Raw genomic sequence first — 22,021 nt, forward strand, 5'->3', positions numbered from 1 at the left:
AGATAGAGCACCAGTTCAGTGGACAAATCTGGCTATGGTAAATATTTGCCTTTTAGATCAGATTTAAAAAGCTGCTACTGTTGAACCTCAGTATTTAAAAGTGGATTTGCTGGTCTTTTCTGTGTGTAGGAAAAGGAAGGAAGGAGCCAAGATGGAGGAAGATAATGGAGGGAGGGCAGGGTATTTCTCAACTTTTTTTTGAGAGGTGGTAGAGTTATTTGCCGAGTATAGTTATGACACACAAAAAAAGTTTTTCAAACATCAGCCAGATTCTCAGAAGCCAATTGCATTATTTCAAAATCTTGATAATTTACTAGTACTTGGAACACCTTCCTTCAAATCCCAGTTCTGCCACTTAATATCTAGAATCTCTCCAAGATTCCTTTCAGCTGTAATGTTTTTATGCCATACTTATTTCAGAGTATACATTTCCAGGTGAGACCTAAGACTTTAGAGGCTAGTGTGGCAAAGTGGTCACAGGACCTGGAATGTGAGAAAACTGAGCTTCAGATCCCTCTTTCAACATTGTTGTTCGGTTGTTTTTCAGTCATGAAAACTGAAATGACCCCATTTGGGGTTTTCTTGACAAAGATATGGGAGTGATTTGCCATTTCTTTCTCCAGCTCATTTTACAGGTGAGGAAACTAAGGCAAATAGGGTGAAGTGTCAGGAAGACATAAGGGCTGGCACTCTATCCACTGTGCCACCTTGCTGCCAAACTTTGTTGGTTGTGCTATCATGGGCAACTCGCTTAATTAACCTCTCAGGACTTGAGAGTCCTCATCTGTAGTATGCAGGGGTAATAGCACCTTGACTCCCTCAATGATTGTTATAAAGAAAATGCTGGAACCTTAAAGATCTAGGTAAGTGTGAATAGTTATTTTTTTTCTTTTATGGCATTTCTGTGAGTTTTTATGAGTTTTAGGGGAGTTATGAGGTTCTTGTTTATGTTGGTTTTGGGTTGGTTAATGGTGCTCCCACACACATCTCAAACCTGCCCCGTCCTCGATGTGTGGAGTTCTGTTAATCACTATTTCTCATGCTTCGTGGGAATATTAATTTAATTTTTTATTCCTTTGTCAGTTGTTCACAGCACCTTTTAGTGATGTATCAGATTTACATCTTTGTGAGTACCAACCAGCCCCTGATGTAGGATGGCTTTAGGAACAATAGCCAATTGGATATCTAGGCCACAAAGATTCCTCTGTCCTGCAGATGGCCCTCTTGTGATATGACCAGTAACCTGACAGTAAAATAGGTGGTTTTAAACACTCCAAGCCTTATGTACTTCTGGCTCATTCATTGTTCCTATTATCTGAACTTGGGGAGGGTGGGGTCTTGGAGTAGATGAGAAGGGGGCTGCCTAGTTTTCAATGCCTCCCAGTTTGTCTAAAAGTTAAAGAGAAATGCTGGTTTATGGAAGAGAGATTAGTTAATCAACAAATAGTTTATTAATCTGCCTGCTCTGTGCTAAAGATATATTAAGGATTATAAATGAAGAGTTGGAAGGGACCTTAGAGCTCATCTAGCCTAGTACAGTGATTTTATAAGTGAGGAAGCTGAGACATGAGGTTAGTGAATTACCCTAGATCACACAGGTTTTAAGTAGCAGAGCTGGGATTTGAAATACCCACATCTTCTTGATTCAAAACACAGCAGTCTTTCAACTGTTCCACAAATTATAGCTATAGCCAGTGCCCTCAAAGAGCTTGCAGTTCGGTCAGGGAGGTAACATATCCGAAGAGAGAACTCATACTTAACTGTCAAGTCAGAAAGACCAGAGTTCAGATCTGACCTCTGAGACCTGCCAGCTGTGTGTCACTGAGCAAGTCACTTAACCCCTATTTGCATAGAAAACTGGAGAAGGAAATGGTAAACCACTCCAGTAGTTTTGCCAAGAAAACTTCATGGACAGTTGGTCCATGGGGTTACAAAGAACTGGACACAACTGAACAACAGAGACAGTATTGCTGGAACTCAGTAGAATAAAATATCATTTCCAATTGAGGTGCACAAGGAAGGCCTTCTGGAAGAAGCAGGCTCACTTGGATTGATCTGATAAGAGTATACCAGATCTTTGAATAATTTGGTAGAAAAAGAATCATATATATTTAGGAATTTCTAGTGTGGGAGTTCTATACTTCACTATTTAGCTTAGGACAGGTAGGTGGCACAGTAGGTAGAGCACCAACCTTGGAGTCAGGAAGACTCACCTTGCAGAGCCTCAGACACGTACTGGCTGTGTGATCCTGGGCAAATCACCTAACCCTGTTTACCTCAGTTTCCTCATCTGTAAGATTTAGGTGTAAAACCACTTTAGTATCTTTACCAAGAAAACTCCAAATGGAGTCACAGAAAGTCAAACCAGACTAAACAACAAAATATCACCTTATTTTTTGCACAGAGCCTAAAGGTTGACAAAACACCTAGAAACTTAAAACAACTTGATAAATATTCTTTTTTCAAGCATTACATACCTTCATTTTGAGACCCTTTAAGGTTTATTTTTGTTTCTCAAATTGCACTTTGAGAATTTCAACAACCGTGAAATATAATTTTTTTTCCAGGCCCAACAAACCATATCTTAATTATCTGCTTAATAGTGAATGCCTTCAAAGCTATGTGACTAAGATAGGCATGATCTATGAAGTTACTCCGGTCACCTGCTGCCTCACCATTGCCATAGTGCTTTAAGAGTAATACTAAAACCCTTTTCCTTTTACATTTGTCATTTTCAGCTGGATCTCAAATGTTTGCTTTTCACATATTTAAACTGCTTCTTCCTTAGTACATCTTAGTTAAAGATCATCCTTTATCCAGATATGAGTATTTAGCTAATTCTTTAACTAAATTATAAAAGGCAAGAGTTTAGCTTTTTTTTTAATTTGACTTTAATTTATCAATTTCACCAGGCCAATGACGAATGGAAGAATGTTCAACCTGATTCAGCATTTTTAAGTGCTTACTATGTAGGAGGCATAATGTATGTGTGTGTGTTTTTTTTCAATCCAGTCAAAATGTGGCAATTGATCGATCATCTATGATCTTATGACTGAGGTTCACATTCTACTTCTAATACTACCTGTATAACCTTGGGAAAGTCACTTCCCTGGCCTCAGTTTCCTCAGCTGTAAAATGATGGGCTTGGACTAGATGGCCTGTGAAGGCCCCTCCCAGTTTTAGATTGATCATCCTTGGACTAACACTTGATGATAGGAGAATGTCATGCTAAATCTTATCTAAAATAAAACAAATAGGAAAAAAGGATGTGCTCCCTAGTGTTAATAAGCTCCAAACCTTACCTTCTGAGGTGTGGGGGCAGAGTGATTGAGGGAACAAACATTCCATCTTCCATCCAGTATAATGAACTTTTATGCCACTTTAGACTATTTTCCCCTCCTAATGATCTCCTCTTGTCTGTTTCTCTGAGCTGTCCAACATTTAAATCCCAGTTCCCTGCTACATTTTGCAGTTCTGTCAACTGTTGGGAGAAGGAACAAGAAGGGAATTTCAGATATGTTGCGTACATACTACATGCCAAAGTGGAGAGATCATACTAGTGCACAGTAAAGTAATAAATTGTTTGAGGTAAAGAAAGCAGTTCCTCAAAAATTTGGATTTGTATTTCCTTACAATAGTTCCCTCAACATATAATTAGTCAACAAGCATTGATTAGGCACCTTCTATGTACCAGGCACTGGGTATAGGTAACAAAGACAAAAAGTGAAACACTCCTTGACCTCACATTTACGTTCTGTTAAATTTCATATATATAGGAGGTGGGGGTGGGGAAAGGGGGAGGAGGAGGGAGAGAGAGAGATTGTAATGGAATTGGGGAGGGGGGTATAATGGGCAATAGCAACTGAGAGAATCAGAAAGGGCTTACCCTGACTTAATCTCTGCTTCTTGTTTTGTTAATGACACCACCATCATCCTGATCACCTGGATTCAAAACCTCAGTTATCTGTTTCTCCATATCTCTACCCCTAAATGCAACCAGCTGCCAAGTCCTATCATTTACTCTGCTTTGGCCTGTCTTTCTCCTTTATATCCAGTCCTGTCTACTACTGCTGCATCACCCTAGTTTAACATCTGATCACTTTCCAGCATCTATTTTCATAGCCTCTTAACTGTTCTCCCTGTCTCCACTTTTCCCCACTCCAGTCTTACCTTCATACCTGAGTAATCTTGTCAATATACTTCCTCAGTCATTCTCCTTACTCTACGTAAAGACTGTAAACTTCTCATCCTAGCCAAGAAAGTCCTCAACAATCTGATTCCAACCTCATTATCCAGCCGTATCTCATTGCCTCCCTTTGCTTACTCTGTCTACATTATGGTCCCCTCTGTGCATAGAGTGAACTCCACTCTCCCAGTATTCCCCATCTCCATCTGTTGAAGTCCGTCCTTACCTTCAAGACTGAACTCAGGTGCCATCTCCATGAAAGTCATCCCTGACTTCCCCCACTGACAGTGTTTCCTCATTCTTCGAATTTCTCTTCATACTTTGCCTGTACCTTTCCCTTATTCTTTATTTCCTTCTCCTTTAATATCATAATTATTTGTGTACATGTGGTTTTCTCTCATTAGAATGTAAACTCTTTGACCTCAGGGTGTATGTCTTGTCCATCTGTGGCACTGGAGTCAGGAGACCTAGTATATAACCAGACTGTAGTTCTTACCAACTACGTAGTCATGGACAAATCATTTAACCCTTCTGAATCTCAAGTTCCTCACCTACTTCAAAGGGTTATTATGAGGCTCTCATGAGATTCTCTCTATAGATTGATGTTTAAATGTCAGTTACTACAACTACCACTGCTACTGCTTCACTTCTCTTTGTTTCCCAGCACCTTGCATGTGAAAGTGTCTCCTAAACCAAAATAACCGATTTTCCTGGTTGTTTGGGAATCTTGTTCAGAGAAAACTTTCTAATTGATATTAAGCATTAGCACATGTTCTTCTGTTTTTTAAAAGTAATGACCAAAACAATTTTCTCAAGCACACTACTCAGAGAAAAAGATAGAAGAAAAGTTGTCAGCAGGCAAGAAGCCATAACAACTGATTATGGGCCAATTGGGACTTGCTGAACTCTGGAGCTTACATAACTCTCCAATGAATAAATTGTTAATTTTAACAAGAAACAGTCAAGCCTCTGCATATGACTATTTGCAGATTGTGTTTGACTCGCCCGAGGTTAAAAAAAAAAAGTAAGGATTAAACACGATATAATGCCATAAGAATTTACTATAATGAAATGTTACAACTAACAAGGCACCAAAGCAAGGGAATTTAAATTCCTTGTGACATTCTAATTGTATTCCATTGTGAATGCTAAATCTAAGTTTCTATTTCATAGCTTTAGTAATAATAGGAGCTCATATTAATGATGAATGTACATTTACAGCCAATACTTAAGGCATATTCACTGTCTTAAAATTAGATTACTCCAAATATATCAACCTGTCAATTGACTGGCCATATTTTTTGAGGACCTGTTACCTTTCTATTTGAAACAAAATGTTTGAGTATTGAAGGTAGGTCTTTCTTGGTCAAATGGATAACAGCATCTGGAATACATCACAATGGCACTATCCATTATTTCTATACTCTGACAATCCCACAATAGCCAAATGAAATTTTACCCCAAGATTTCTGTGGGACTGGATTTCTTAAATTCCTGTCCTGAGGGAAAACCTCCCAACAGTGGCTTATAATGAGAATACCTTTTCAGCCATCCATCACAGAGAGTCACTCAACCTTGCAAATAGCCATTCTTCTAGAGACTATAACGATAGAGACCAGGGAAGCAGTAAAGCTTTTGCTGATCTTTATTTTAATATTTCTCTGACACTTATGGACACAGCGAACCATTTGAGGAGAGGGGGGGTTTAGATGGGGGCAGAGGAAAAGGAATTCTTGTTGGCAAAGCTTCAAAAACCATAATGCCAAAAATGAGACATGCTGTCTTCAGTTCTGTAATGTAGTGGGAGGAAAAATGAAATTGGAATCAGAAGACTCTCACTGAAATCTCTTAACTCTTTGACCTTAGATGAGTCACTTAATTTCTCTGACGCTCAGTTTCCACATCCGTAAAGTGGAGATAATGCTTAAATACTGTGGTTATTTTGAGGATTCGGTGAGGTGGTATGGCCTTTATATTTAGGGATAGGGACTGGTCCTGTGATTTCATTAATACAGGAGAAGGTACTTCTGGATGAAGAAACTCCTACCACTTCAGGTCAATATCTTTTTTGAAACATACACTCCTAGAGAGTTACCTAAAGCAGCCATACCAGACTCAAATGGAAATGGGCAGCTAGGTGGCGCAGTGCATAGGGTGCTGGGCCTCTAGTCAGAAAGATTCATCTTCCTGAGTTCATATATGGCCTCAGACACCAGCTGTGTGACCCCGGGAAGTCCCTTAACCCTGTTTGCCTTAGTTTCCTCATCGTAAAATGAGCTGGAGAAGGAAATGGCAAACCACTCCAGTATCTTTGCCTAGAAAACCATATTCACGAAAGGTCAGACACGACTGAACTGCAGCAGTGAAACCATAGGCGAGGATCCCTTCAGAAACCACACATTGGCATTATCCGTGTTCTGTTGTATATTTATTTATTTTGCCGAGTGATCCCTCATTACATTTTAATCTGGTTCTGGCATCAGCGAGTGTTTGATACCTCTGGCCTAAAACAATGAGAGAGTAAAAGACTTGCCCAAGGTCACAAGACCTGTGTGTATGAGAGTTGGAGCTGGAATCCAGGTCTTCCTGGCTTTTGAAGGCCAGCTGTCTGTCTTGCATGCTCCATTATCAGTATATAGGACTATATAGAAATGGAAGTTATTATCTTGTCCCATGTGAATGTTAGTTTATTATATGATATGAATGTTGACACCCAGGAAAGGTTAAAAAATCTGCTGATTTTGACTAGCTACATAACCTTGAGAAACCCTTTTAAATCTCTATTTTTTATTTTCCTCCTTTGTAAAAATGAAGGAGTTCAACTAGATGGCCCCTGAGGGTCCTTCCAGCTAGTCATACTAAGCTTCAGGGATTCTCTGCTTGCAGCCACAACTTACTTTTTTGTTGCTGAGGGTGACCTTTTCTGACAGCCAGTTTCAGTGAAGAAGAGACTGAAGGGGCTGAACTCTCAGATTGTCAGCAGAGAAAGAGGTGGGGAGAGGAGAATGAAGCAGATTTGAACCGGTTTCTCTGTATATTTCTGCGACAGTATATCCCCTCAACTTCCACATAAATTCCTTATTCTTTTTTCTCCTTGAGAAGCAGTTGTCTGAATTTGTAGCCAGATAGCTGCTGAACCTTTAAGATGAAAATAAATGGTTTGTTTTAACCTTAGTTCTTTATCCCATGTAGGTTCCCAACCAAAAGAAGTGGGGGACTGATGCCTTGGAGCAAATGAGACTATAACAAAAGCTGCTATTTATATAGCTTTTAGGTACACTACAGGTACATTGTGATGTGTACATTTGCTTTGTTTAAATATGATTTAATCTGTCGTCATTGAAAGGCTTGTGAAGATTAATTATAACAGCCAGAATAAGTGACAGATGCAAAGACTGCGAGAAATATAAGAACACTTGTAGGAAGTGGCATATAATAAAGGAGAACCGAAATAACCATTTTTTTAAAGGAATAATCACAAGAAATTACAAATAAATTACTTTCTAATGGATAAACCAAAACTCACCAAGCTATAATTTCAGAAGATATCCAAAGAGAGTAAAGTCTACAAATGCTAGATAGCCCAGTGAGTTTGACTTAATTCCTGGCAAAATTCTAGAACTTTAATATTCAAAGGGTAGTCAGTGAGCATCTGGGAAAGGAAGTAGAGAACTACTGTAGTATTTTTATGAATCAGTCATACTGCACTATCTCTTTGCTTTTTGACAGTCTTAGTGAAATGATAGATATAGTTTACTAATTTTAACCAAATATTTTATCAATCTTCTCATACTTCTCTTGTGGAAAAGATGGAGAGCTAAGGCCTAAATAATAATTCAGCTTATATGAATTCAGAATTTACTGACTGGCCAGGCTCAAGTGTAGCCATTGATGACTAAATAAATGTCAGTTAGGAGAAAATCTAATGAAATGCCATAGGAGTATGTACTTGGCGCTGTCTTCTTTAACTTCTTAATTAATGACTTGGCTAAATAGACATAGTGACATACTTGTTAAATTTGAAGGGGGCATAAAGGTGGGAGAAAATGCTAACATGTTGGATAGACTCAGGATCCAAAAAGATGGTAAAGAACTATGGGGGAGGGGGGGTAACCTGAGGCCTCAAGGCCACATATGGCCTTCTAGGTCCTCAAGTGCAGCCTCTGACTGAATCCAAACTTCACAGGACAAATCCTTTTATTACTAGAAGGTTACACTGAATCTAATAGGATGAAACTTCATAGGGATAAATGTAAAGCCCCACCCTTGGGTTCAAAAAATCAATTTCACAAACAGGATGAGGAAGCATAGGTAGACTGTAGCTCATCAAAAAACCATCTAGGGTTTTTGGCCCAGTATGATATGGGAACCAAAAAGCTTAAGTGATTTTAGCCGGCAATGAGATACTGTTTCCAGAACTAAGGAAAGGACAGAATTGCTATACTTTGAAGGGCTATTTGCCTTTTGGCAGTCTCTGCCCATTGCTGTTAGTTCTTTCTTCTGGTGACTGGCAGAACATGAACATATCTTTTGTGCCTGTGGTTAGGAAAAACTCCCTAATAATGAGAGCTATCTACAGATGGAATGGGCTACCTTGGAAGGTAGGTAGGGAGTGGTTTTCCCTTCACTAGAAGTTTTCAAGTAAAAGATGGTTGAATGGTGACTTGTTGGGAGTGTCACAGAGGACATTATTGTTCCAATTTGGATTGGACTCGCTGAACCTTGGGGTACCTTCTAACTCGGGATTCTAAGAGAGATTAAAGAAGTTCAGTAGCTTTTTTTGTTGTTGTTAGATAATAACAGGACTTGAATACTTTTTTTTGCTTGCCCAAGTCTAAAAGGGATCTACTATCAATATTGCTATGCTTACTATAGTAAGCACTAGTAAGTGCTTAATGTTTGTTGAAGTCATATGAATAAATAAATATAGATAGATAGATAGATAGATAGATAGATAGATAGATAGATAGATGGATGGATAGATAGAGGTATCTGAATGTGACTGAATCTTTGTTCATACATATTTTTAATTTGTTTTTGAAATAAGCAGAACATGTTTAGTTATCACTTAAGTGCTCCATATTTTACTTTTATGGAATTTGTCTCCTTACATAAAGATGTCCAGACTGACACTGTTGTTTACACTTGTGCAGTCATTCCCACTGTGTCAGTGCTTCCCCCAGCCTGGGTCATGATAAATAACACTGAATAAAAAGTTACTTTTATAAAGTGAGGAAGCATCATTAAAAAATAAAAGAGGTGATCCTCCTCTGGAGTCACAGAAACTAGGTTCAAATCCCTCTTCTGACACTCTCTGCCTGACCTTGGGCAAACTTAACCTGTGGGCCATAGTTTCATCCACTATAAGTAGACAACTGGCTTCTGATCCTTCCAGCTCTAGGTTTTATGATCTTGTATCATCTTATTTAGAGGTAATAAAAGGAACTTGAGATATTATGTCATCTTGGGTAATGATTTAACAAATGAGAATGAGGCCCCCCAAAGTGTTATGACAAGCCCAGGGTCACACATGTTGTAAATAACAGAGCCAGAATTGAAATGAGCTCCTCTGTCCCAAATTCAGTCATCTTTCCACTATACATAATACTTAATAATCCCAAGGTAGCAAGTACTCTATAATGATTCTTATCCTTTGAAACTTAGAGCTGAAGCTAAATGAAACTTGTAAGAGACAGTACTAATGTCATATAAAACAGGTACATACTTTAAAAGCATTTTTTTCTTTCTTTAAACTTCTAATGTTTGAAATCACTATTTAAAAATAAAAAATTTTTAAACCCATCAGGCTGTATAATAGATATATCAAGAGAAGAATCTGTGCAGTGTATTTTTTAAGAAGGTAGCATGTTGAGTTATTTAAATGTGAGTTCTGGCCTTTTTACGAGGAATGACAATATTTTTACAAGCAGCAGTTGTCTGGAGATGAAGACCAGCCTAATCTTCACATATACTCAATGCACTTAATTTCAGGAGCCTGGATTGGCCTATAGCCCAAATGGTTTCTAAGTCTGTTCTTATAGTGCATGTCTCAGAACCACATTTAAATTGTTCTGGTTCTGCTTTGGTGAATGCACTATTTCTTGGCTAGCTTAAGTGGTCACTTACTATACTGCACAACGCCTCAACCATGGAATGAATCATGTATAAACTCCAAGTATATGGTTTTTGTTACGTTTCAAGACATTGACTTGTATTTACTGTTCACTTTTTTAAAAAATCATATATAAGAATTGATATGCAAATGATGATTATTAGTTATTATCTGCTTTGGGTAATTCATGAACATTACTGGTAACCCATTTTCTTTTGACTATTCTCTAAGGATGGATTTCCCTGATTCTGTTTGAAAGTCTCTAGCATGGAGACCCTGCTTGCCACAACTATTACTATTGTTTCCTTACTCGAGTCTCATGCTCGGAGGCACAGAATGGACTCTTGCTTCATGAACCCTTTTTTTCTTCTCTATATGTAGGTTTTGTCATTGAGTATGAATTAAATTTCTTTTGAAACTCCCTCTGTCCTTCCTTTTCAATTAATGCTCAATCAATGATCTCCAGGTTTGGTTGGCACTGCTCAACACTTTTGTTAGACACAAGGTGAATGTCCTTATATTCTGAAATCAAAATATCTCATATTTGCTACCTTGGAATTCCTGCAGCATGAACAAAATTCTGAGACAATTTCAAGCTTCATTTCTTATATCTTCTTGTAATATCTAGTTTGGAAAGTTCTGAGAAATAACAGTGTGGAGGAGTCTCTAGGTGACTGGGAGGGAGATCCCACCTTAGAAGTAGATCTGTGGCTACCTGGAAGGGGTATTCTGGCTCAGACAGTGTGGTCCAGTGGAAAGCATTTTAGCTTTTGGAAAGCATTGGAGTCAGAGCAACCGCATTAAAAACTGGCTTCTTCCACTTGCTGCCTGTGTGACCTTTAGCAAGGCTCAGAAAGTTTCAGAGCTGCCATTTGTTTTTTCATGTGTAAAATAAAGGGGTTGGGCCAGACAGGCCTCTAAGGTCCCTTCCAGATCTAAAGGTAGAGTCTGAGATTCTCTTGTTATGGAAACTGTGCCACCTAAGAGACTCTTTTTAGGCTTTGCTTAGGTAGAATATCATTTGGATTCTGATCTTTCAAGGAGTTGGGACATTTTTTTCATTTGTTCTCCTTTTTTGTGCCTATCTTATTTTGAGAGTAGTTTTGTTACCATTTGTCAAGTGATGTACTGAGTTCTACTTCCATCTGCCCTGGCTTCTTTCCGTTCACTCTTTTCAAGAACATTGTTTTGTAACCTAATGGTATGTTTTCTTTTATTTTGGAAAGCAGGACCCCTACCCTAGCCGTGATGTCAAATTAGTTCCCAGATTTTTTCTTAGAATTCTGTCTTCTGTGGGACTAACATCTTTCGTTTCCATAGATTGCACTATTTCTTTGTTTCCAAATAATGCATCTGCCAAAGGGCCCCCTTTCCCCCCATGACTCAGAACACTGGTGCTTTTCTCTGTCTCCTGAAATGCTGATTGTCTTCTGGCATGATCTTGAGTGCCTTCACTGTTTCCTTAGGAAACAGTTATTGTTTCCACAGTCTCTGTGGAAGGGAAAGGCAAATGGTCATTTTTTTTTCTTGTGCTGTGACTTGTGCTGACCCATTTAATTGTACCTGCTGCTGCACTCAAGACATGATAGACTTTTGTGGGCATGAGAGATCTTGCACAATCTTCTCTTTGAATAAGTGTGCTTTGGCTTTTTCAAGTTGATTGGAAAAGAAATGCTGCCAGCTAGCTCTCTGGTGCACTGAGAGGATCAAGTATTGCTGCCAAAACTGATGGATGTTGGCCAGGTTAGACTGGAACTGGGAAAGCCTTCTGCAGCCTTGGATTGTTAAGCACAGAAAAGCAAGCTAATTGTGTGTGCATGCATGTTCATGCCTACACAAACACACAGTCATTTTTACCATGTAATCCTTTATGGGAATCAGTGGAGAAGGGATGTTGCTTAAGGTGCCCTTTCTGGAGTCCCCCCCCCCCCCCTTCTTATATGCAATAAAGGTGTGCCTTACTTTATGTAAACCCCAGTGGGGCTAACCTCAGGGAAGTGCTCTGAGGCTCCAGGAAGCGGATGCCCTTGGGAAGTAAACAAACCCTCCTGTACTCATTGAAAGCCGCACCCACCATACAAGCACATCTCTGCCATCATTGCAGAGGATGAAGGTGGCACGGGGGTACTGAAGAGGGAGAAATCCTGCAAAGGAGCCAGGAGTTTTTCTCATTAGCTGCTGCCTCTGTTGGAAAGCAGAAAGCCTGAGTCCAACGGAACCAGCATCAGAGGCACCCACAGAGACCTAGGGTCGCTCTGTGTCTGCATTGACCCAAGAGATTCGTGCAAAACAAAAATATTTGAATTTCACAATCAGGACACTTACACAGTTCCATATATGACCCAAGAATTAACCTTTTTCCTGGTGTCTGAGAGATCCCTTCCTTTAATGGCCTGTTACGTGAATTTGCATGTCTTAAGGGTCAGCCCATTTAGGATTGATTCAAGGAAATGTGCCCTGTCTTTGTGTTTCCTTAGGTGGTGATTCCCCTTGGTAAGAGACCTTTTCGTTTTTGTAGTCATTGAGAAAGAACCACAGGATTGTCTGAGCAGTTCAGGTTTCTGTGGGGTATTAGAATAAACTCCCCTAAGGCTCTTGTCTTGGTTTGGGGCTCTCAGACTCCCTGTCTCTGCTCTTAAGGGATGCCACCCAGAGAATATAGTATCTTTGTAGTTTCCTCTAAAGTCATTTTTGTTTACCTGTTATTTTTCCTATTGACATTTGTTTAAAAAAATTTAGATATATAGCGTGAAGGGGGAAATATGGCCCAAGACATCATAAAACCACATTGAAGAATGTAGTAGACATTTTAAATAAAACATTTAAAAGAAAAATGACAATTTTACTAATCAGAGAAGAAATTCAATAATTGAATGATTACTGTATGTATATGGGGCACTCTCTTAAAAACTGTTTATAATTGGGCAAAGGCTGTTTGATTCTTATTTTTGTATCCCTGGTTCCCACGAAGCTTTGTATTTACTGTATTTGCATACAAGAAAAGTAGTGATTTTAAAAAATGTGATTGACAGAGGTGGGCTGGTGATTGGATAGTGAGCTCCTTGAGAGCAAGGATTGTGGCACCTAGCAGGTAAATGCTTGTTGACAGATTGACAGTTTTGCCTGCCCTCTACCCGGTGCCCCACCAGCTGCCTGTAGTCAGGTTTGAGTTACATAGGAGCACTCTTAGCATTGCCAATTGCTGTCTGAGGTATATTAAGGCCAGTCTTCTTTTAGCAGATATTGACAGGAACAAAATTAGGAACTCAAAGGTGCTTTAGATTCAGCTCACATCAGGAAGTGCTAGTTTCCTTATTATTTTTTTTTTGCACACATTATTTGAACTTCAAAACTTATTTCATTTTCTCATCATTTTACTCTCTCAACTATAGACAAGTTTGAGCAGAAACTGCTTTGGAAACTCCATGCTGAACTATTTGAATCCTCTTTGGGAAATCAATAGAATGCAAAGAATGACTTGTGGCTGGGCCTGCAAACCTTGCTTATGATTTATATGTATTCTGCCAGGGGCTTGTGTTTCTTATTAAGGTTTGACAACTGGCTGTAGCATTGGTTAAAACATTATGTGCAGCTATGCTTTTAAAACATTACTTTCCTGGAATTATTTTGCCTTGAAAATGACTAACAGTGGAGCCTATGAAAACATGCCAGCTCCGTAGAGATGCCCCAGGTGCCTGAGGAAGTGTGATTTATGAATGCAGATTCTCTACCCTAACCTTACCCTCTTTTTCCCCACCTTTACAAAAGTGCTTTTCCATTAATATCATTTATTCGTTTATTGAATAACTATTAAACACCTTCTCTGTGTAATGTACTGTGCTAGCACTAGAGGAGATGGAAAGATGACTAAGGCATGATCTTTGCCTTCTATGGAATGGAAGCGCTAAGCTCTTTGAGGACAGGGACTGTTTCATTATCATCTTTGTATCCAGAGTACCTGGTGCATAATAAAGTTTATTGTCTTGAATTTAATTAAGAGTGATAAGTTCCACACACAAATAACTGCAGTGCACATTAGGCTGAAATAAGTTGTTTCAGAGCTTACCTTCATTTGGGGAATGGAGATGGCTTCATGGAAAATCATGGCACTTGGGCTGTGCAGCAAAATGTAAAAATGGGCAGTAGGAGCAGGCATTCTGACTTGATAACAGCAACTTAAAGACATACCACAAATTGGCAGTCTTCTCTGCTTTCTCCTGCTAATCTTAACCATTTTGAGAGAGGGATTATTAATTTTTTTAAATTGGGGGGGGTCATTCACGGTTAAGTGACTTACCCACACATCTAGTAAGTGTTTAAGGTTGGATTTTAACTCAGATCCTCCTGACTTGAGGGCTAATGCTTTATCCACTGTGCCACCTAGTTTCCCCAAAAGAGATTAGTTTTAAAATACTGATGTCTTAAAAATATGAGGCTGGAGAAAGTGTCATTTCAGGAGTTCTTCTTACCCCTTTTAGTTGATAAGCTGAAGGCTTTCAGCTTTATCTAGTAAGACAGTAAGAAATAGATTTCTCACTGAGCATCCAGTGAAGCTATTAAACCAAACTGGATTACGAGTTTCCTGGTTGCTTTGTTACCCGTATGACTGATTGATCAGTGACTCCATCCCACCCCCAGTTTTACTTTGAACCTAAATTGGTAGATGACAGGGTGTGAGGATGTGTTGGAGGGACGATGAACTATACAAATACATGAATAAATCCTAAGATATGAAAGTCTCATAGTGAAGAAAAGTTTTTCAGCTAAGATTTCCATCAAGAATGTTTAAAGATCAGGATATAGATTTGCTAACATTTAAGAAATGCTTCTGTGCCAGAAAAGAAAAGGGAAGGGGGGAGAGACCCTTGTGGGAAATTCTTTCCTTCATACATAATCATTTTTCATTGAATTTAAATTATTCTCAGTAATGTGTTGATGCTATTGAAATAGCTTAGCTATCCAGAAAATGTGAACCATACTATCACCTTCCTATGAATTATGAGTCATAAACTTTAAGAGAATATTCAGATTTGCTATAGCTATTTCCCCACATAGGACTTTTGAATAGTGGGGGGAGGATGACATTGCCATTGAAAGATGACAGCATCATTGCAAAGCAAAATGTAAGCAGAAGCATTCATGTCCTGGTTTATCTACTTCAAAAACATATTTTCACATGGCATAGAAACTAGGTATAGGATGCCTCAGTGTGCAGTGAATTTCCACTGATCATTCTGATACAACCTATGTACTGGGTAGCAGTAATGTGAATGGTGTTAACTTAAACAATCAACAGATGGCACACCCTAGGTGCTTAATAAATGTTTATTGACTGACTGCTTGCTTACTGTGTGGCAGGCACTGTATTAAGCTCCGAGAATACAAAGTGAGATAATCTGTGCCCTCAAGAAGCTTCCATACCACTCTTAGTTATCTATTATAAGAACTATCCTACTCTCCAATCACAGTAGACTTTTTTGATTGCTTACCCCATCAGTGAAAATGTTTCCACACCCCCTCATATGTATATATTTCCTTATTTATAAATTATATACGTGTACTAGTATACTAATAATGATGCATTATAAAACTTAATCAGAAATTTAAAAGGATAAGATAAAGATGAAATAATATTTGATCATAGAGCCCCTGGATTTCCTAAGTAAGAGGACTGACATAAGTTAGACCTATGCTTTAGAAAAACTAGTGTGGCAGCTGAATGGAAAATGGAGCAGAGTGGGAAGAGATGTCAGGCAGGGACACCAATTAACTGGCTATTTCAGTAGTTGAGTGGTGATGACATCTACATAGTGAACCTGGGTGACTGGAAAGATGGCGTTGCTCTGGCGAATAATAAGAAAATCTGAAAGAGGGGAGTAATATGGTAAGGTCTATGATGAATATCTCTCATTGATGCCTACTTACACTATGGGACTCTGTCCCACACGAAATAATTAGTGGGGAAGCTACGTCCTCCTTGAGGCATCTTTTCACAGCCACTAGGTGATCTGGGGGTTCAGCGAGTTGCTGTACTCTTGTGGGGAGGTAAGGTAATTTCTCAGTGGCACCACCTGAACAGTGCTACTATGGATACCCAGCACCTAATCTAAGGTTAGGTTATAACTATCTTGAAGAGTTGATCTAGGCTTAGAAGTGGGGAGGTTGGGTTCTTAAACAGCAAAGTTAAGGTGTGTTTTGGGGGATAAAGGTAAGTCTGGTTTTAAGAGACAAGCCCCTCAATTGAATGTTGCAAGGAGGATCAGTGTAGCCCATCTTGCCAGGGGCTGATTGGTTGTTCCCAAATCCCTTGAAGTCAGTGCATGGCTGTGTCAGTATATGGCCTCTAGACAGTGAAAAGGTTTGAGTTGTTGAAAGATTTTATTTTGAAACCATGTGATACAGTTCAGCTAACATCTAACATTAAACCAAATTAATGAATGCTGGTGATTGGTCCCCAGGGAAAGGTAAGAGAGGTGGCAGCAAACTTGTTAGTATAATTTTCAGTCTAGACAGATTGAACAGTCAGCTCTGATTGAAGAATAAGGATCGTCTTTCAATACAGTCTTGAGGCGAAAAGAATGCTACAAGGTTATCTTAATAATAAATATCTTGTATTTATGTAGTGTCTCTTTTCAAGATGTTGAAAGTACTTTGCAGACATGATCTCATTGCATAACATACTTATGAGGTAGGGAGGTGGCAAGTGGTATCACCTCTTTACAGGTGAAATGATGAGATTCCGTCTCATTCTTGAACTATTTCTGCTTTCCCCTTGTTGCCTTCTCAGATTTTAAATTCAGTCCAAATGCTGCTTTAAAAAAATCCTTACCTTCTTCTTTGACCCTGGCATACTCTTCCTCAGAAGCTGTTGTTGTCTTTCCATCCCCCTTTATATCAATCTCAGTCTGCCTAAAAAGACTTTTAGAATCCTCTACCAGTGTGCTGCTGTATCCACTGCTTTCACAGTGTCTTGTCATTATCTCATTCCCCATGGTGCTCAAGGAAGAAATTTGGAATATCTGGGTTTCTGTTCTTTCCCTTCTCCCTCACCAGGCATACTTTGACCAATTCCTATTTCACTAAGAGAATGCACATACACACTATAATCCGGGGTGAGGAAGTGCAGCCTCAAGGCCTCATGTGGCCTTCTAGGTCCGTGGGTGTTCCCTTTTGACTGAGTCCAAGTTTTACAGAACAAATCCTTTTATTAAGGGGATTTGTTCTGTGAAGTTTGGATTTAGTCAACGAGCTGCACTTGAGAACCTAGAGGGCCACATGTGGCCTCGAGGCCACAGGTTCCCCACCCCTGCTCTATACAGTCATCCCTTTTATACCCCTCTATATCCATGACAACTTTTTTTTAACCTGGTTAGGTGGTGTGACCCTCAACAAGTAGTTTAACCTCTTAGCCTCAGTTTCTTCATCTGTAAAATGTGGATAATAACAATCTACTTTACAGGGTTAAGAAGATCAAATGAAATAATGTAGACCTTAAAGCCCTATACATAAATGCTAGATATTATTATGACAAAGCATTGTAGTGTGACATTAGTGATGGGACCTGTAGTGATGCTATAGAAAGAACTAATCTGGGTTCAAATCCCAGTTCTTCTGTGTGACATTGGTCACTTAACCTCTTTAGGCCACAGTTTTCTGATCTGTAAAATGAGGGGGTTGAATCTTTGTCCTAGACAAGAGGTGATGAAATACACTTCCCTCTTAGTAGAAAGGTAAAGAACTGCAGGGGTGGATTATTTCATACATTGTTCTAACCATGGTGGTTTTGTTGGGTTTGCTTTTTTTTTGCAAGGGAGGGTAAACAGGAGGGTGGCAGGTATACTGGGAAATGACTACTGTAAAAAAAAAAAGATCAGTAAAGCTCCTTTGAGAACAAGCTTGTTTTTGACATTAGCCACGTCTATATTAAAATGGTAATGATGAAACTTGTTTAGTCGTTTCTGACTCTTCATGACCCCATTTGGGGTTTTCTTGGCAAAGATACTAGAATGGTTTGCCATTTCCTTCTCCATCTCATTTTACAGATGAGGAAACTGAGGCAAACAGGGTTAAGTGACTTACCCAGGGTCACAGGCTAGTGTCTAAAGCCTATTTGAGCTCAGGTCTTCCTGACTCCAAGCCAGGCACTTTAATCTACTGTGCCAGGCAGCTGCCCCCAATAAAACTACAAAGAAATAATTTTTTTTAACAAAGTAACAAGTGTTTATTAAATGCTTACTCCATGGGAGGCACTGGGTTACAAATACAAGCAAAATAAGACAATTGGCAAAGTGATTGACATATGTTATCTCGTTTGAGTTTTATGACAACACTATAAGCTACTTATTGTAGTAGAATTATTATTATTGTTATTATTAATCTTGACTTTTTGGGGGGTGATTTCTAATATAAATTTATTTATTTTTAGTTTTCAATATTCACTTCCACAAGTTTTTGAGTTCCAAATTTCTCACCCCTTCCCCCACCCCAAGATGGCATGCATTCTGAATACCCTTTCCCCTGGTCTGCCTTCTCTTCTGTCTCTCCCCCCCCTTCTCTTATCCCCTTCTCCTTCTATTTTCCTGTAGAGCGGGATAGACTTCTGTACCCCATTTCTTATATTTCTTAAAGAAATAATTTCTTCAAGAGTAGAAGGCAATGTTACATAAGTATCACCTCACCTTTTCAGTTGTTTCAGTCATATCCAACTCTCTGCTCCTATTGCGATGCCTTATTTATATACATATTATAATTTATATATAATATATTTATGATTATACTTACATTTATCTGTACCTACATAGATAAATATAATAAACTTCCACATATGCGATTTTTCTAGGTAACTGAAACTTCTCACTTTGAGCCAGAAAAAAAATTTTAACCATTTTAGAAGAAAATCTCTAAAATAAGAGTCTACATTTCCCTACCTTCTTAAAGAGTATACCCCAAAAGACTCATGATGGGAAATGCTATCCACATCCAGAGAAAGAACTATGGAGTCTGAGTGCAGATTGAAGCATACTCTTTGCTCTCTCTCTTTTTTTTTGTTTAGTTTCTTCTTTCTTGTGGTTCCTCCCATTCGTTCTAATTCTTCTTTACAACATGACTAATGTGAAAATATGTTTAATAAGAACGTATATGCCAAGCTTATATCAGATTGTACACGGTCTTGGTGAGGGGAGAGGGGAGCAAGGTAGAGAATCTAAAACTCAAAAGCTTATGGAAGTGAATGTTGGAAACAAAACAATTAATTAATTAATTGATTACCCAAAAGAGTGTACATGGAGTATTGTTTCTTTTTCCTTAACTTAGGATCATCATAATGAGCATTGTAGGATCACAGAACTAGAACTGAAAGAGACCTCTGAGGCCATCTAGTTCAAATCCTTTTATTTTATAGATGAGGAAGTTGAGGCACTGAGAGGTTGTGACCTATAATACCATAATGCCCTCAGGGTCTTGAGGCATCCTTGTGGGATTACTTACCCCTATATTAAATGGCTTCAACATACCATACATTTAATTCTTATAACTATATTTATGGTTTATATCTTCTCAGTCAGGCTATCTGTTGTCACCACCTTCTAATTTGCTGCCTGTCTTCTGTATGCTAGGGAAATCAGATGATTGTAGCTTGTGGGAATTGTATATAAATTACAGTAAGTTCAGAGTGAGCTCTTCCCTCATGAAATAAAGTTGCATAGAATTTGATGGCTATTTCAACAATTCAGAGGCTTTTTAATTAACTCTATAACTATGTTAGGACAGTTGAAATTACTGCATATCTGACTCCCATCAAAGTGGAGTATACTGTCATACATTATCAAAGTTAAAACAAATTTTATTGTATGGTTTGGATATTCTGTGCTGAATCTCCTCTTCATTAATGAGGATGACCAAGAGTTGACTTTTAAAAATAAGATTACCTAGGGATTGTGTAGTATCTATCTTCTAAAGAACACGAAGACATTTCAAATATATGGCCACATGTGTCATCATGATATGTCCATGAAGTGCGTAGGAGCAGGTCGTAAGGTTCCCCATTTCACACCTGGAAATACAGAGACAGAAAAGCATTGGTTATCTTTTCCAAGGACTAGTTATTTAGACATAAATCTTTTGACTCTGAGAATTCTGTTATTTCCACTCGCTTTTGCCACCATTAAGTTTATAAATTCAGGTGCATTCTAGCCAAAAAGTAGGATTTACATTGCCTTTGGGGACTTGGGTACAAGGCTAATTTGTCGTGGTTTACTGTAGTATTAAATGTACACATGTGTAAATAGGTATGTTGTAATTTGTGTAGTCAGTTGTGTTTATTGAGAAGAATTTAAATACAGTCCAAACAGCACTGAATGTGGAGTCAGAAGGCCCCAATCTTACTCTTTGTGTGACATGGACCTCACAGTGCGTGGGAAGAAAGTGCTTCCTAATTCTCAAAGCCTTCCTTAAATTTTTAGTAAGTTGTTATTATTGTATGGGTTCACTATAATTATATTTAGGATGGAACTCAAAATAGTCTAAGCAACAGAAGGTGATGGTTGAGAGAGTCACAGTACAAAACTTAACATTTCTCACTGATTCACACTTGCTTTTCCTTTTGTTCCAGGAGATGGCGATAAGAGCACTCAAACAAACAGGCAGTAAAAACATTGAAGCTGCTCTGGAATACATTAGTAAAATGGGTTATGTGGACCCGAGAAATGAGCAAATTGTGCGGGTCATTAAGCAGACCTCCTCAGGTGAGCACAGACTTCTTGTATTTTATCTGAAGAAAATAACTGTTTTAAAATGTGGGGTTGCTTTTGGGTCAAAGGGAGCTAAATCTATCCATCATCAATGGATTTTTAAATATTTTTATTACTTGTTTTTGTGAAATTGACCAGTACTAACATGAACATTCCCATATACAAAGAACAAAAAAAAAAGGATTGCATATATAAACCAAATCTTCATTACATCCTGCTTGTTTCATTTTTTTAAAAGAACATCATAAATTTAATATATTAGTTTCAAAGCTGTTCTGCTTGTCTTTGCCTTCCTTGCGAACCCCCTGTTCTCTGTTCACTCTTTTCAGTGCTTCATTGACATTCTTTCTTTTCTTTTTCTTTTCTTTTTTCTTTTTTGTACCACTTGTTCTTTCCAGTTTTTATTAAACCCTCTCTTGTAACAAATAAGCATGGTCAAGCAAAACAAATTCACACCTTGCTCATAACCAAAAGTGTATGTCTCATTATCAATCTGTAATCCATCACCTCTCTTAGGAGATGAGAGGCTTGCTTAATCAGTCCTGTGAAGTCATGATTAGTCATTGAATTGGCCAGAATGCTCAAGTCTTTCTTTTTTTTTCTTTTTGGTTAGGCAGTGGGGTTAAGTGACTTGCCCAGGGTCACACAGCTAGTAAGTGTTATGTGTCTGAGGACGGATTTGAACTCAGTTCCTCCTGAATCCAGGGCCAGTACTCTGTCTACTGTGCCACCTAGCTGCCCCTCAGGTCTTTCAAAGCTGTTTTTCTTTAAGTCTTTCAAGGTTTCTCTGACTATCCCCAATGCCCTTTTTTAAGACCATTCCCTAATTAGTGGGCACCCCTTACTTCCTGATTCTTTGATGCAACAAAATGGGCTTCTATGAATATTCTTGCACTTATGGGTTCTTTTCTAACTCTTTCATCTCTTTGGCTTATATGTCTAGGAGTATGCTGGTAAATGCATAGTGGGGTGTGA

The 22,021-nt window shown here is 38.6% G+C and overlaps 1 protein-coding gene across 1 annotated transcript in view; it reads left to right on the forward strand.

Annotated features, from left to right (window-relative positions):
- Positions 1 to 22,021, forward strand: part of LATS2 (large tumor suppressor kinase 2) — a 75,992-nt gene that overhangs the window by 39,944 nt on the left and 14,027 nt on the right. Inside the window, 1 exon segment of the mRNA XM_020968785.2 lies at positions 20,908 to 21,040. Within this exon segment, the coding sequence (XP_020824444.1) occupies positions 20,908 to 21,040 (133 nt within the window).

This window comes from Phascolarctos cinereus, unplaced genomic scaffold (assembly GCF_003287225.1).
Source record: "Phascolarctos cinereus isolate Bilbo 61053 unplaced genomic scaffold, phaCin_HiC Scaffold_726;HRSCAF=1367, whole genome shotgun sequence".
In the NCBI taxonomy this organism is placed as follows: domain Eukaryota; kingdom Metazoa; phylum Chordata; class Mammalia; order Diprotodontia; family Phascolarctidae; genus Phascolarctos; species Phascolarctos cinereus.